This window comes from Jaculus jaculus, chromosome 6 (assembly GCF_020740685.1).
Source record: "Jaculus jaculus isolate mJacJac1 chromosome 6, mJacJac1.mat.Y.cur, whole genome shotgun sequence".
Classification (NCBI taxonomy): Eukaryota; Metazoa; Chordata; class Mammalia; order Rodentia; family Dipodidae; genus Jaculus; species Jaculus jaculus.
Window position 1 is genome coordinate 1,800,090 of NC_059107.1, and position 17,047 is coordinate 1,817,136.

Here is a 17,047-nt window from a genome sequence, read left to right on the forward strand (position 1 = left end):
TTTTGAAGGGATGCAGTCCATTATGGTGGAGAAGGCGCGGTGACAGGACCATGCGGAAGCTGGTCTCATTGTGTCCAAAGTCAGGAAGCAGAGGGATGACTGACTGCCGGTGCTCCGCCTGCTATCTCTTTACTTGGTCCCGGGTCACTGCCCAGGTGTTCAGTGCTGCTCACCTTCAGGATGGGTCTTCCATACTTGGTTAAGCCTCTCTGGAGACACCCACAAACTTCCCACAGGCATGTCTCCTGGTGATTCTATATCCATCCCCAGTTGACATCCATTAGCCAGCATGTACACATGTCTAAACCACTCTTTTAAGCTTTGTATAAAACCAGTTTAGTTCAGCGAATGCACACAGAGAAGGCACTGCTAAGACGGGCCTTGGGGCGAACCAAAGAGAATAAGGGTGGGGTGCTGCCTTCGGGGCATTTAACTCTGGTGGGTGATTTGTTTCCAAAGGGCGGGGCGATGTGATGGGACGAGCATTCAACTTGCTGCACTCCAGATGCAGCTCTTTCTCCTGCTTGCTACATACACACGTACTTGGCCAACTCATGGTCCCCCTCTGGGACTCAGTTTACCATCTGTCACTGCTGTTCTGTTCTGATCATGAGCCCAAAACCCAGACATCTGAATGTGACCCATGAGTCCTCAGGGAGTAAGTTTCTTGTGCCCACCATTGAACTCTCAAGCTGTAGAAGGAAGCTGGCCCTGATAGGCAAGTTGTCGTGTGAATGAACTAAAGAATGAAGCTAAGCCCATTAAACCATGGAGACGAAGGAGGAGGGAGTAGCTAGTTATTTCTCAGATCTCTAAACCTTAAGGTGTTGAGCTACCAGGATCAAAAGAGTGAAGGAAGCAGTTTAAGAACATCCACAGGAAATCCCTTTTACAGAATAGGATAATGGAGCTTGCTTGAAGCAGTCAGGAGAAAGCAGGTCAAGTGCCACTTTCTTCTATGAACCCTATACATTCCTGCACACCAGAGACCAGGGCCTGTGGTAGTCAAGAAAGGCTCTAAGAGGACCTCTATTATGGAAATAATTCCCCAGTGTCCAGTGCAGCACCCATTACACCATACAGGCATCCCTGCCTTCTTTTCCTGAAATGTCTGTTAGCATCCTTTCACAGTACAGATCAGGGCATGTTGGGTGGTGTGGCAGACAGATTCAGGTTCGCTGAGATGAACTTCCAGACCAGGCACAGTTATGGAGGAAGGGATATTTATTGAAGCTTACAGATCCAGGGGAAGTCCCATAATGGCAGAAGAAGCTGGCCTGCCTTCACAGGTCCAAGCAGAGAGAAAGAAGTACAAGCCTAAAGGTCAAAAGCCACAGCACACTTCAGGAACTCCAGCTAGGCACACTTTGCATATCTTTAGATTGAAATCGGAAACCCACCACCACACCTCAAGATCACCCAGTGACACTGCCTTCAGCCAGGTAGCCAGCAAATGCAAACTACAAGCAATAAAGAACTGAATATATTGGGGGCCATCTATTCAAACCACATAAATAAATAAATAAATAAATAAATAAATAAATAAATAAATAAATAAATAAGTAAATATATATATGAAGCCACTTTGAGCTCTGAGTATTTTGTGTTTGGTCACTCACTGTCCCCAGGATTAATTGAGACTCTGGCGCCTTTAGACCGAGAATTCGTTCATGACTACTGGTTAACGGTAATGGCTGTGGACAAGGGCTCTGTGCCCCTCTCTTCTGTCACTGAAGTCTACATCGAGGTTACAGATGTCAACGACAATGCACCGCGGATGTCTAGACCCGTGTTCTACCCCTCCATCCAGGAGGATGCACCCTTGGGTACCTCTGTGCTTCAGCTGGATGCCTGGGACCCTGACTCCAGCTCCCAAGGGAAGCTGACCTTCAACATCACCGGTGGAAACCACATGGGGTTCTTCGTCATCCACTCTTCCACAGGTGAGGGCCAGGGCTCGAGATCTATGAAGGTAGTTCTCAGGGTGGTCCTTGAGTCTCCTCAGCCAATTTGTACAAAATGCAGACTCTCAGGCCCTGCCCTGGAAGGATTGAATCAGGGTGCTGAGGAAAGGGCTGGGAAATCTGTGTTTTAACAAAACAAGCGTAGGAATCTGCTAAAGTTTGAGACATTTTCATTTTTGACAATTTTATACATATGCATGATGTATTTTGGTCATATTTACCCCATTACCTTCTGTTATCTTCATCTCACACCTACTGAACCATTTCTTCCTCCCAGCCAATCCCACGTTCATACCTTTTGTTTCTTTTTTTTTTTTTTTTTTGAAGTGAGTTAAATTAGGGTTGCTTGCATGAGCGTGGCTGGGGAGACGTGACTCCCCTCCCCCAGCAACCATCACCTGTCCTTAGCTCCTTTGGGAAAGGTGAGGAGGTTTCATGAGCCCCTCACTCATTCATGATGGAATATTCATCAACTCCATCTTGTGCAGGAAACCACAGCTACCGTGAGTTTGTGAGTGTAATGGGCATATCATATCCAAAACATCCCATAGCACCCTTCCCCAGTCTCCAGTTCTTACATTCCTTCTCTTCCTCTTCCTCTTCTGTGAGGTTCCCCAAGCCTTGGAGGCGAGGATGGTGTCCTGTTTAGGGCTGAGCACACAGCAATCGCTTGTTCTCAGCACTTCCACCAGTTATGCACAAGACACTTTCAACCATGTCTGACTCCACAGAAAAATGAACAGAACCTAGAGTCAACTTCCTACCTTGGGGTCCAGCAGACCAGGGTCACTGAGAGATCAAGCAGGGACTATTTCAGACCTGCAGATAGTTCCAAACTGAACTCTTCCCTGAGTCACAAGACATAAGTGAGAGCCAACCTTATCCTTCATTCTGGAATAATTTCAAACCTGCCCACAGGACAGTGGCTATGAGATCCAGCTATGTTGAGTCAGTCTTCTCACTAGCATCTGTCTTTGGCCAAAGGACAAGTGAGGACCAGGGTGGTGGAAGGTTCAGAGAAACCCAGAAGTGACCAGGTCACAGCAGTGAGCCAATAGAGCTCCTAGATCTGGGTGCTTTGTTTAATTAACACTAATTAAATACCAGCTTCCCAAAATGCAATCAGCATTTAAAAATCAGCAGATTCAGCCAGGTGTGGTGGCACACGCCTTTAATCCCAGCACTCAGGAGGCAGAGGTAGGAGGATCGCTGTGAGCTGGAGGCTACCCTGAGACTACATAGAGAATTCCAGGTCAGCCTGGGCTAGAACGAGACCCTACCTCAAAAAAAAGGATCAGCAATTCAAGGGCATGGGCAATGGCTTAGCTGGTAAAGCTACTGTGAGTGTGTGAGAACCTGAGTTTTTGTTTTTTTTTAATTTTAATTTTGCTGGATTGTTAGTCTAGCTAAATTGGCAAGTTCCAGGTTCAAATGAGAGACATTGTCTCAATAAAAAAGATGAGGAATGGGCTGGAGAGATGGCTTAGTGGTTAAGCACTTTCCTGTGAACCCTAAGGACCCAGTTCAAGGCTTGATTCCCCAGGACCCAAGTTAGCCAGATGCACAAGGGGGGAGCACATGCATCTGGAGTTAGATTGCAATGGCTGGAGGCCCTGGTATACCCATTCTCTCTCTCTCTCTACCTCTTTCTCCCTCTGTTGCTCTCAAGAATATTAAAAAAAAAAAAAAAAAAAAAAGATGAGGAACAATCAAGGAAGACCCTGAAGGCATGCTTTGGCTCCATATGCATGTGCAAGTGCACCCTGCTCCACAGGTATGCACACATGCATACAATATACACATACATGCGGGCAAAAAAGACTAAAAGGCTGGGTTTGGTGGCACATGCCCTTGACCCCAGCACTGAGGAGGCTGAGGCAGGATTGCTGTGACTTCAAGATCAGCCTGGACCAGAGTGAGACCCTACCTCAAAAAAACGAAAAGAGGCCGGGTGTGGTGGCGCATGCCTTTAATCCCAGCACTTGGGAGGCAGAGGTAGGAGGATCCTGTGTGTTCGAGGCCACCCTGAGACTCCATAGTGAATTCCAGGTCAGCTTGGGCTACAGTAAGACCCTACCTTGAAAAACCAAAATCAAAATAAAATAAAACTTTTAAAACATAAGAAAAACAAAGTGGGAAAACAATGAGCAAATTCTACAAAACACTCCACATTTCTGATTCTCTTTAAAATGGGACAATCTAGCCATGTTGCCTCCATATTCCCACAGGGCCACCACATAGCAGAAGCTGGCAGCAGACACATGCTCTCTGGTCCCCACAGCTGCCACCATGTCCTTCTTTAGCTGCTTTTCCCACTCATGCCAACAGCTTGGCTCACATTGGCAGTGGAGTTTGAGAGCTGCTTCCCAGTAATGTGGATGCTTCTCTAAGGCCACGTCTTCCCTTGAGGCAGGAACGCAGCCATCTTGGAAAGAAGGCTGGTGTTTTCTCCACAAATCCCAACATGCTACCCCATCATGCTCTTGCTCCAGAAGGACAGATCCTGGAGAGCAGAGAACGCTACGGGCTTCCCGTGGTCCTTAAGACCAAAGGGACCTGGGGTACAGCGGAAAGCCTGGGAGCCCCGGGGCAGACAGTGAGTGTGGAGTGCGCATCTACGACACCAGTGACATTTGTCGGGAGACTTTCTTTTTCTTTTTTTGCAAGGGCAAGGAGCTTTATTTCGGGCTTCAGCTCGGTCTCTTGACTTCACCAATGTGTGGATCTGTACAAGAGCCCCGAGTAGTGGGAGGGTAGGGTTTTGATAGGGATCTGAACATAGAAGAAGGGGATGGATACATGCTTGGTTGATTTAAACAGTGTACTTTTCTGGTTGGCTTGGGATTTTGGTGGGCAAAGTTGGAGGGCTGGGGCTAGGGGTATTGAACTTATCTATGACTACAGGAATGTATGGTGTAATCAGTTTCCAGTAAGTGTTAAACCCACACTTACTGGAAGATAAAAACTTAGACCTTGCCGGGAAACAGAAACTTAGGCCTACTGAGGACTCTGAAGCCTGTCATGGCGTCCATCTGGTTCCTGAGTCCTTCATTCCCCCCTCTCTTTGTACCATGAGGAGCCAGTCTTGGACCCCAATTGAGTTAGTGAGTGGCGTCTAATGGTATATATGGTAATCTTAAAACCATAAGCCGTACTGTATTAATGCATTCCCTAACAAAAGCAACTAATCTATTAATAATGCAAGGTCCTATTGTGATTAGCAACAAAAATAAAAGTAATGGCCCTGCTAAAGCAGACAGCAGAGTTGTTAACCATGGGGACTGACTAAACCATGACTCAACCATCCTCTATCAGCTTCTCTTTCTTTTCCAAATTCTCTCATACCTTCACCATTGAGTCTGTAATTATACCTGAATGGTTGATATAAAAACAACATTCTTCCCTTAAGGCCACACATAGTCCCCCTTGCTGGAGGAATAATAAGTCCAATCCCTATCTATTCTGTAATACAACTTCAGCTAAGGAATCTACATTTTTCTCTAAGTGAGTAACGGACGTTTCCAGCCTCTGAATGTCTAAGTCTATACTTGATGTTTCCCTTGAAGGGCGATGCTGCAATGCCTGCTCTTACCCCTGCCAGGCCTGTGTTGGGAAATGTTGTCACCAACCGGACAGTAACTAAGGCACTGGGATCATACCAAGTAACATGCAGTCTTATTCCCCAGATCTTCCCATTATCCCAGGACACCTGTCTCCCTTTTTCTGCAAACTTGAGAGAAACGAAATTACAGGTCTCATTTCCTTTCAAGGGAGGGAGGTAACATGGTCCATTTTGGTCCCTGGTCTGGTTCAGTGTCATGGAGATAAGGTCCCCTTAGTAGGCGGGTCCCAATATACCTTTCCAGTAGACACACATTGCCAGCCAGCACAGTAGAAGGCTTCAGGTCCCCCACAGCCCCCTTGGATTCTTGCTTTCTCCTAGTGCCCGGGGCATACATAGAAATTAGAAATTTCCTGATTCGCCACAGAGTCCCATGAGTTACCCACTAGTTGATGGAGGTCAAAGATCAAATCAGGAAACCAGGTTCCCCCTGGGGCAAGATGTGATTTGGAGTAAGCAATTTCCCCTGTGGCAGTGTTGGTTATTATCCAGGTCAGATTATAAACTTGGTAGGGAGTAGCTGCCACAATATGCACAATTAGGAGCGCAGTCAGGATCAGGAGCGTTTGAGTTGAAGCTTGATGGGGTGCTGCGTTTCCATTGTGGCAGATAGTCCTCAGGTTCAGCCAATGGATCTGCCAGTCAGATGTGGGCGGGTGTGATGAACCCAAATGGCAATTCCGTCCATTTTCACTGCGGTAGGTGTGGTCAGGATGAAGAGGTAGGGTCCCTTCCAGCGAGGTTCCAGTGTCTCGTGGTACCCAGTCTCGGGAGACTTTCTTGTTTCCCTTTGACTTGGGGGGGTGCATCCTCCCCCCCAGGCAGGAGAGTTCCCCTTGAAAAACAGGTCTAAGCTGGTTCTTCCCCTTCTGCACCCCCCAGGCTTCCCTGCCCCCACTTTCAGAAGCAAGAAGGCATCCCTCACCTCGGGCATTAACTTCTCAACTTCTTCCAAATCTCCTTTCTGCTTACTGTCAACATTCCCTGACAGCACGCCTGGCAAGGCGCCCTTGCAGACAGAGATGGGCTCTGCTTTTCTGCACCCAGGGAGAAGAAATCCCTGTAGCCATGATTCTTTTCTTTTCTTTTCTTTTCTTTTTTTTAATGTTTTATTTATTTGTTTATGTTTTTGTTTTTTGAGGTAAGGTCTTACTCTGGTCCAGGCTGACCTGGAATTCACTATGGAGTCTCAGGGTGGCCTCGAACTCACAGGATCCTCCTACCTCTGCCTCCCAAGTGCTGGGATTAAAGGCGTGCACCACCACCAAGCCCGGCGTAGCCATGAATTTATTACATACAAGGATACATAAGAGACCACCTTCCTCTTCCTCATGACCACCTTTGCAGCTGTCCTGGCAAGGGGAGTCTAGAAGGTTCTGCTGTGCCCTTGACTGGATTTGCACCACATCCTTCCTCTCTGGCTGCCTTTGTCTATGGAGCTCCCTGATGTGACTGTCCCCACGAGGGGTCTCCTCTCTTTTTTGTCCGGGTGATCTCTCCTTCAGAGCTAAGCCCAACTGTTCGTATTGATGTTTCTCCTGCATTTGTAAGACTAGCCAGCCAGTGCCGCACAGTGAGACCTTGTTCAGGGGGGCAAGTGGAGACCAACCTGTCACCCTTTCCAACATGTCACCCTCCCTAGCCTTTGCAGTCTTCCTGGTGACTCCAAACCCTGAGCCCTTCTTCACCCAGTCCCTCAGCTTAAGAAGACCTGGGTGGGTGATCAAGGAGGAGTCTTCATTTCTACTTGTCTGTCTTGAGCCTTGTCTGATCCTTCCCATGGCTGCTGTGGTTAGGGAAGACAGGGCTGGGTGGGCTCAGGCTCCACTGCACAGTCTCCAACCAGTTCCTAACAAATACTGTGTTATACAATATTTTGTCAGTCCCACAGGCTCTGCCCAGCGCAAGACCTCTTCCCCTCACCGAGCCCTGCATGGACCTCCATTCTCCTCACTGAACTTCCCCTTCCGCCCTTATTCCCATGCTCACCACCATTTTCTCACCTCAACAGGCTCAAGACACACACTGAATGTTTTCAGATGCCCTTTGACCCTCACCAGCAGTCCTGTTCTCAGCCTTGCCCTCTCAGGCTGAGGGTTAGGGGTGGCCTTCAGAGCCCCCACTTTTTTTTCAAAGTAGGGTCTCACTCTAGCTCAAGCTGACCTGGAATTTACTATGTAGTCTCAAGTTGGCCTTGAAATCATGGCAATCCTCCTACCTCTGCTTCCCAAGTGCTGGGACTAAAGGCGTGCGCTACCACACCTGGTGGAACCCCCACGTTTTAAAAAATTTATTTTTATTTATTTGAGACAGAGAGGGAGGGAGGATGGGAGGGAAGGAGAAAGAGAATGGGCACACTAGGGCCTCCAGCCACTGTACCCTCCAAGTGCATGCATCACCTTTTGCATCTGGCTTACATGGGGCCTGGAGAATGGAACCTGGGTCCTTAGGCTTTGCAGACAAGTGCCTTAACTGTTAAGCCATCTCTCCAATCCAGAACCCCCACTCTTGAGATCCCTGAGTCTTGCAGGCATGGGTACCTGCCCTCCCTTGGTGCGTCCCCCAAGAGCCACTGTGGCTCAGAAAATCAAAGCTTGGTTTATAGATGGCCAAGTCCAACTTCCTCCATTTCCAGGGCATCTGAGGGTCCTTTTTTTTTTTAATTGTTTTATTTTTATTTATTTTAGAGGGACAAACAGGGAGAGAGATAGAGAAAATGGGCACAGCAGGGCCTCCAGCCACTGCAAACAAACTCCAGAAGCATGTACCACTTTGTGCATCTGGCTTACATAGGTACTAAGGAATCAAGCCTCGAACTGGGGTCCCTAGGCTTCACAGGCAAACCCTTAACCACTAAGCCATCTCTCCAACCCCTGAGTGTCCTTTTTAGACTCACCGGTGCCAGCCAGGCATGGGGAGACATAGTCCAAGTGCCCAGGCGAATGACAATATCAATAGCAAAGGAGCCAAAGCTCAATCTGTGATCCCCCCAGAACTGAAGGTAATGACCGCACTCTCGCTGCAGCACCCAGGAAACAGCCTTCTCACTCAACAGTGCATTGTGCTCGGCACTTCCACACCTGTCAAGTTCCGATGAAGTGGCTGCACACCCTTCCTCTCGTGTACAATTCACGTGTCTTATCAGGACCGTGTGCCTTCTGCTCCCTTGCGTGGTTGTGTCTGATCACAGTATAGGAGCTCCTGTAATGAATGTCCGCACACGCTTGCCCTCCACGACCTGTGCACTTCTCTCCTTAACATCAAGTCCTTGAAGTGGGATGAGAGCTCAGAATGGAAGTCAGAGGGACCTTGGAGGTCACCCAATCAATGTTTCTTTTCACAGAGGGCTGAGGAGAGGTAGGCAGGGGCCTTCCGGAGTCACGGCAGACACAGAGGGCATAAGGGGGACCCTGAGGAACCCAAAGTCAGGACTGAGAGCTGACAGTGACAAAGGACAAAGGGAGAGACCAAGGCCAGGCAGCCACATCCTTGTTAGTATAGGAGCTCCTCGAGGCAGCCCAGTCCTGCCCTAATAGTTGGGTGACTCGGTTGTCGAGACTTGTGCAGATGTGGAAGATGGAAACCCAATCTGGGTTGACTGGGTTCGACAAGACGCTGTCTTCTTACCTTGCTGGGAGCTCCAGACACACATGAAACAAGGCACACATGAAACAAGTACAGTGTGCCCGGGGACAAGGCCGTCTCTGTCCTGGCCCGTCCTGGTCTCCTTTGCTTTGTGGAGGTGCAATCTCGGGAGCCTTGCGCCGTCGCTCTCAGGATTGGCTCGTCTTTCAGCGTGCCCAGCAGAAAGAGAACTCACTGCACTTCTGCAGTTTCAGAATTGACCTCATGAGGCCAATCGGCCACTTGTCCATTACCGAGCCAGAATGAGGGATGGGTAGAAGACATACTCCGTATCATATCGTCACCTAGCAGTGCACACAGCAGCCTCGTGTGCCAGCACACCCATCGGCTAGGTCCTCTGGACGGCCATTCTGATGGTGCAGGCGTATGGCTGTGCAGGTATCTGTGAGCGTATCTGATTGTGTGGGCATCTGGATGTGGTGGCATATGACTGGGCAGGCATCTGTGCAGACATCTGATTCTGAGGACATATGGCTGTACAGCCATCTGGTGGGTGGGCATCTGGCTGTGCATGCATCTGATCATGTGGCATCTGATTTATGGATGTCTGACTGTGCGGGCACCTGACTGTGACAGTCTCTGTACAGGTGTCTGGTTCAGTGGGCATCTAATGGGTAGACATATGATTGAGACGGCATCTACTCAGGAGGAGATCTCTGGTTATGCAGGCATTTGACCCCAGTCAAGCTGCTGGATTTTGGACCTGTCACCTCTACCTCATGGTGACAGTGGACACACATGGGGATTTTAGCACTACTTTCTTGCAGTTGCCCTCTCCTGTGTTCTTGCCATCCTATCTCCTTCAGGGTTCCATGTGCCCTTGACCTCCTTGTTCTCCAAAGACCAGGAAAGCTTTCATCTGAGAGCCCCTGCCCCCGGAACCTAGTCCTGGGAGCCCTTGGCTCACGTCTCTCCCCTTCCACCCTACCTAGGTCTGCTATCCACTGCCCGGCAGCTTGACCGAGAGACCAAGGATGAGCATGTCCTGGAGGTAAGTCATGGGGGAAACAGGAGGAGGCTGGACTTGAGGTCATGTCTCTGGCCAGGAAGGCCCTGGTGCCAGCACTGTGGCTCTGGGAGGAGGGCTGGCTTGGGCTGAGCCTTGCAGTGGTTAGTAGTGAAGGTCCTCGGGTCTTCGCTGGCTCTGCAGTATGCAGGAAGGAAAGAATCTGAAGCCCAGTCCAGTGTGGATACAGGCATGGATTGATTAGTCCTGCCTGAAGCAAGTCACAGGAAGGAGGGGCAGTATCCATCTGCTGTGTGCTTGTTGGGCCTGGTTTCTAGTCCCCCCCCTCCCCCGCCAGGCTCTGGGAGATGAGATCACCTAAGATCCCTCCCCAGAGGAGCAGCAAAACCAGGATAAATGACTTCTAGATCTGTGGTTCTTCAAGGACATCTTTGACTTACACATCCAGCTAGTTTCCCTGTTGAGCTCTTTATAACCCATGAACAGACAAGTCTTCAGTCTCAAAGGCACCAGGAAGAGGGGTGCACGCTCCTCAGCAGCCTGGAGAGCTGCTGTTCTCTGCTGCGGGCTCTGAATTTCTCTTTTCCATTGTAAGTATTAGGTTTCATTGGACCCAACGGCTTAGGCATGTAATCCCAGCTACTTGGGAGGCCGAAGCAAAAGGGTCGCAAGTCCAAAGGCAGCCTGGGCTACAGAGTAAATTCAGGCCATCCTGGGCAATCTTAGTGAGACTCTGTCTCAAAATAAGAAACTACAAAAGGGCTAGGGGTGTGGCTCAGTGGTGCTTACAGAGCTTCATGAGGCCCTGGGTTTAAATCCCAGTACAAAGAAAAAGAAGAGAAAGATCACTATGAGTTCGAGGCCACTCTGAGACTACATAATGAATTCAAGGTCAGCCTGGGCTAGAAGGAGACCCTAACTCAAAAAAAAAAAAAAAAAGAAAGAAAGAAAGAAAGAAAGAAAGAAAAAGAAAGGAAGGGAGGGAAGGAGGAGGAAAAGCAATAGATTTTTATCAGTAAGAGATAGCTAAGTGGTCTTCTAGGGTTCATAGGGTCTGAATCATTCATTCATTGTTCGTAGTTCAGGGACACATCTTTATTTTTAAATTCTAAAATGATTTTTTTGTGTACATACAGGTTGGGATCAAACCAGGGCCTCACATAATGTTTAGCAAATGCCCTAACCCTGAACCACATCTCCAGGCCCTGAAATCCTTTAAAACTCTTGACTCATGAAAGGAAACGTGCTATCTTATACTTTCTCATGTAGGCATTTGGAGCTATGGATGCATTGGCCAATTGGCCCCTACACAGCATAGCTCTTGATTCTGAAGTTGGATTTTTTTTCATGGGTGAGTGTGCACGTCTGATCCAAAAGGCCTCGCCCATTCCTGCGTAAACATCCTTTAACCTTGAGCAGCTTGAGGGAAGCAGAGGACAGAACTTCTGAGATTTGCAAGCAAGTGAAATGAGAATAGTCTCTGAGAAGTGGCTCGTGGTCTTCTTAGGCGAAGGACACCAGCTTTGGTCTGATGACACTGGTCTTAACATTTTCCAGTTCTCTCTGGTTCCCACCTCTGTTCTCGATGGCTTTCCCGTGGGTGAGGTTATGAGCGAATTCCAAGTGGGTGAGGTTATGTAACAGCAGCGGCAGCATTTTCCTAACGCACACTCGCAGAGGTTTCTGGGCTGGCGGAAGCTGTGGCAGGACTGGCACGTGGAAGGACTTGGGCACTGCTTTGTACCTGGGCACTCGGGTGTTCACGGTCCGTTCTGTCTCCAGGTCACTGTGCTGGACAATGGGGAGCCCGCCCTAAAGTCCACCTCCAGGGTGGTGGTGTGCATCCTGGACGTGAATGACCACCCGCCTGCGTTCTCCCACAAGCTCTTCAAAGTGCGCCTCCCCGAACGCCTGAGCGCTGTGTCTGCTGGGCCTGTGTACAGGCTGGTGGCTTCAGACCCAGATGCTGGTCTCAACGGCAGCGTCACGTACAGCATCGAGGAGAGTGATGAGGAGGGCTTCCGCATAGACCCTGCCACGGGCGTCGTGTCGTCCAGCAGCACGTTTGCAGCAGGAGAGTACAACATCCTCACGGTGAGCGTCCGCGGCACGGGCCGCCCAGCTGCAGGGCAGAGCGGCTGGAGACTGTCTGGTTTGGTTGTGCGTGTGCGCGCGCGCGCGTGTGTGTGTGTGTGTGTGTGTGTGTGTGTGTGTTCACCTTACAAAGAATTCACCGGTCTGGAGATTCAAGGGCATGGTGCCGGCATCGGCTTGCATATAGTGAACACAGAAGTGGGTTCAGAAGAGCTTATTTGGTAACACAGGGAGCAAGAGGCAGAGGAGGGGCTGATGCCACTCCCGAGGGGCCCACCTCACTCCTCCAGACCAGCATTAGTCCACTCCTGAGGATGGAACCCCTAATGACCCAGTCAACTTCCATTAAACCCATCTCTTTTTATAAAAAAAAAATAATTATTTAGTTATTTAAAGAGAAAAGAGCACGTGCACGAGAGAGAGAGAGAGAGAGAGAGAGAGTGGGAGAGTGTCAGATGCATGTGCCCCTTTGTGCATCTGGCTTTATGCAGGTACTGAGGCATCAAACCCAGGCCATCAGGCTTTGCACGCAAGTGCCTTTAACCACTGAGACATCACTCCAGTCCTACACCCCATGAAGCCGCTCCACCACCTCAATCTCACCTCACGAGTGGCCCAGCTGCCAGCACATGAATCTTTGAGGGATGCACCCATATGATAGCTGAATGGGAGTGGGTGAGGCTGCAAGGCTGGAGGGTATCTCTAGGAAGAATGATCCCACTGGCTATTTTCTGTGGGGACAAGGAGGAGAGAGACAGTTGAAGGCATGATGGATGTGCCACACCCCTTTCTGGCCTTCTCCCAGAGGAACAAAGATCCCCCACTATCACCTGAGGGTTAGAATTCTGAGCCTTTGGCTGGAGAAATGGCTTAGCAGTTAAGGTGCTTGCCTGCAAAGCCTAAGGACCCAGGTTTGATTCTCCAGGTCCCACATAAGCCAGATGCACATGGCGGCACATGTATTTGGAGTTCATTTGCAATGGCTAGAGGCTCATTTCCCTCTCTCTCTCTCTCTCTGTCTCCCTCCCTCCCCCTCTCTATCCCCCCTTCCTCTCTAATAAATAAATAAATAAATAATTTTTTAAAAAAAGTATTCTGAGCCTTTCTCGTTGAGGCCAGTAAAGACCCTGGAATCCTCTATTCTTACAGATGAGGGTTTGGTGAGATGAATCAGGTGCTGGAATCAACATATACCTTTTTTGACTCAAGCACTGCTGTGTTGCTCCCATATGGCCTCATACAAGTCACTCATGTCTTCTGAACCTGTGTAAACTGAGGCTAAGTTCACTTTCCGTGCAAGAAGCCAATGTATCAAACGTCTAGAGCATGCGTTCTTCTACCAGACAGCCTAAACCGAAGCCGGGCCTTGCTGCTGGCCAGGCTTGGCTCATCATCTCAGAGACAGCTTCACCCTACAGAGCCCCAGTTTTCTCCTTTGAAAGGGAGGTAAGCGACACTGGCGCCTCTCCTGGACATCGTACACAGCACTCAGAGCAGGGCCTGACACAGCTCCGTAAACTGCCACTCATTCTGCTTATGCCAGTTGGCAATGATAAAGGGTCTTGGCACATCAAATCCAGCAGAGGAGCAAGTACCCAGCAAGCCTTCACTAGCTTTTCTCATCGTTGTGACCAAGTACCTGACAGAAACAACTTATGAGAGGAAAGACTGGTTTTGGCTCACAGTTTTGGAGGGCCCGGCCCATGGCTGCTTGGCTGCATCCACTTGAGGGAAACATCATGCCAGTGGGAACATGCGGCTGAGGAGCGGTCTCCACTTCATGGCTGATCAGGAAGCCAAGAAAGGGGAATACAAGCAGTGGCCAGGGCAGGGTACGGGCTCCAGGGACATGCCCTTAGTGATTTATTTCCTCCAACTCCTATCCACCTCTTATCTTCCACCACCTCCCATGATACATCATATGGCAAACCTATAGTTCATATTAGCTCACAGCCCTCCAGAGCTTATCTCCAGAACAGCTATCACACCAAGAGTGTGCCTTACTGGTCTCCTAGGCCTGTCTTTCTTTCTCTCTCTCTTTCTTTCTTTCTTTCTTTCTTTCTTTCTTTCTTTCTTTCTTTCTTTCTTTCTTTTTTCCAAGGTAGGGTCTCAGTCTTGTCCAGGCTGATCTGGAATTCACTATGTAGTTGCAGGATGGCCTCGAACTCATGGCGATCCTCCTACCTCTGCCTCCCAAGTGCTGGGACTAAAGGTGTGCACCACCACGCCCGGTTCTCGTAGGAGTTTCTTAATCCAGTTAAATCAACAATATTAACCATCAGTTTTCTTAGTTTCCTCCCCAACCACTAACCCAGAAGTTCTAGAGCACGGGTGAGATGTTTTACCTCCAACAAGCAGCACAGCTCCCACTTACAGTTGGCTGCACGGGCAAGCGAGTGAAGGAAGACCAGCTCAGCGGTGGGTGGGGTTCAGCTGCCTTGTTGGTCTCCTTCCAGATCAAAGCCACAGACAGCGGGCAGCCAGCGCTCTCCTCCAGCGTCCGGCTGCACATTGAATGGATCCCTCAGCCTCGACCATCCTCCATCCCGCTGGCCTTTGATGAGCCTTACTGCAGCTTTACAGTCATGGAGACGGACCCCGTGAACCACATGGTGGGGGTGATTGGTGTAGAGGGTCGGCCTGGCCTCTTCTGGTTCCACATCTCAGGTGAGGACCAAGGAGGACCCAGCCCTCCATTTTGATAGCACTGACAATGCAGTTGTTTACTCCTGCCGAGACCGTGCTTTGCTATAGCCCTTCTATAGGCCTTAAATGGTGATCCCCTCTTCCCTGGTGCTCTGAGGCAATGGTAGCAGGGATGACACCTTTGCCAGGATTCTTTTAATGATAGCCAAGATCTCCAGAGATCTAAGATGGAAGACCTACAAGATCAACCTAGAGCTGACTATAGACGGAACCAGAGGCTAACCTGGGGCCACGCTCCCTGTGGTTACCTCATGTTCAGTCCATGTGTGTGTACGTGTGCGTGCATGCACAGGGCCTTATGCATGCTAAGCCCATGCTGAGTCACTGATCCATGCCTGAGCTCCAGGCTCACTGTCCCTCAAAGAGGCGCCTGGCTTCAGGCTCTGGTGGGAAGCTCCAACATTCCTTTCTGTTTCCAGATCAGATCAGTTGTTGTCTTTTAAATATCTGAGGGTCATAGAGTCTTTTGGGACTTTGAAAAATGTTTAGGTCCTCTTCCCAGAAAATCACATAGACACATAGTTACACTTCCAAATGTAATTTTGTGTATAAATCTAGATGTTTTATAGATCTGAAATATTTCCAGGGATTTTAGGTTAAAAAGTCTCTTGGAGTTTGGCCACCAACAAGAAAGGACCATGCATCCTACTCCAGAGTTCTGTATCCTGGGTCAGAGGCAGGGCAGGATATGTGCTGCTCCTAAGACCTGGAACCTCTTAGGCTTACTTCCACCTGTCATTCTCTACTCTCTTAGTAGTGTAAATTGTTATTTATTTATTTATTCATTCATTTGTTTATGTGTGGAGAGAGAGAGCGGAAGGGAAAGAAAGAGAGAGACTATGGGGGCACTGAGGCCTTTGGCCACTGCAAACAAATTTCAGACATTTTGTGTATCTGGCTTTACATGGGTACTGAAGGATTGAACCTGGACTGGCAGGCTTTTGCAAGCAAGTACCTTTAACTGCTGATCCATATCCCCAATCCAGTTTTTTTTAAAGAAGCTACATGTAATTAATGCATGCATTCTTTTTTAAACATTCTCTTCTTTCTTTTAAAATATTTTATTTTTATGTATTTATTTGTGAGAGAGAGAGAGAGATAATGGGCATGCCAGGGTCTCCAGCCACTCTAGATGCATGCATCTCCTTGTGCATCTGGCTTACGTGGGTCCTGGGGAATCAAATCTGGGTCCTTTGGCTTTGCAGGCCACTGCCTTAACTTAACTAAGCCATCTCTCCAGCCCTAACACATGCATTCTAAAGAAAGTTTAGAAAACACAAGTGAGTACAGAAAAGAAAAGAAAAGTTATAGTAACTTCCAACAATCAGAAGATAACCCACTGCTATACTTTTTGTGTTTTTTATGCATTCACACATGCACATGGGGCTATAGTAAAATATTGCTTGTGGCATATATTTCCATGACACTAAACATGCCTTCTGCTCAGCATGCTTGTAAATAGCTTCATGCATTTCTACAGTATGGGTTTTTATTTTTCTCCCAGTGGATTCCTTATTATTGAACAGAGCTAGTTCCATTTTCTTCAGTGGCTAGCACGGAGCTAGGTACTGTGAATAGTCTAATATGAGGCTATTGAAATAGTGATTCACTGTTCTTGCATTTCCCAATCCCTGTGTTACTTTTGTGGTACTGTGACACATCCAAGACAGAAACAGCTTAAAGGAGGAAGGATTTATTTTGTCTCAAAGTTTCAGAGGCTTCCTGTCCATGGTAGCTTGGGTCCATGAACTTGGGCAGAACATCATGGTCACAGGAATATGTGGTAGAGAACTGTTCACTTTATGACCAACCAAGAAGTAGAGAGCAAGACAGGAAGTGGTCAGGAAATCCATGAAGGATCTGTCCCCACTTTCTCCAAGGATGCTCCCACCTCTTAAGTTTTTACACCTCTCAAAATAGCGCCACCGTATGTGGACCAGGCATTCAACTCATGAGGCTGTGGGGGACATTACATATCAAACCATAATTATGGCAAACTTTGGTCTTCCCACAGGAGTCTTGTTTTGTTTTGTTTTTCAAGGTAAGGTT

At 48.6% G+C, this 17,047-nt stretch overlaps 1 protein-coding gene across 1 annotated transcript in view; it reads left to right on the forward strand.

Moving 5' to 3' along the window:
- The window catches only part of Fat2 (FAT atypical cadherin 2), a 92,222-nt gene that overhangs the window by 31,074 nt on the left and 44,101 nt on the right, over positions 1–17,047 (forward strand). The window contains exons 3-6 of the mRNA XM_004666597.2: positions 1,629–1,943; positions 10,164–10,222; positions 11,981–12,292; positions 14,749–14,959. Of these exons, the coding sequence (XP_004666654.2) occupies positions 1,629–1,943; positions 10,164–10,222; positions 11,981–12,292; positions 14,749–14,959 (897 nt within the window). The remainder of the gene's footprint in view (positions 1–1,628; positions 1,944–10,163; positions 10,223–11,980; positions 12,293–14,748; positions 14,960–17,047) is intronic.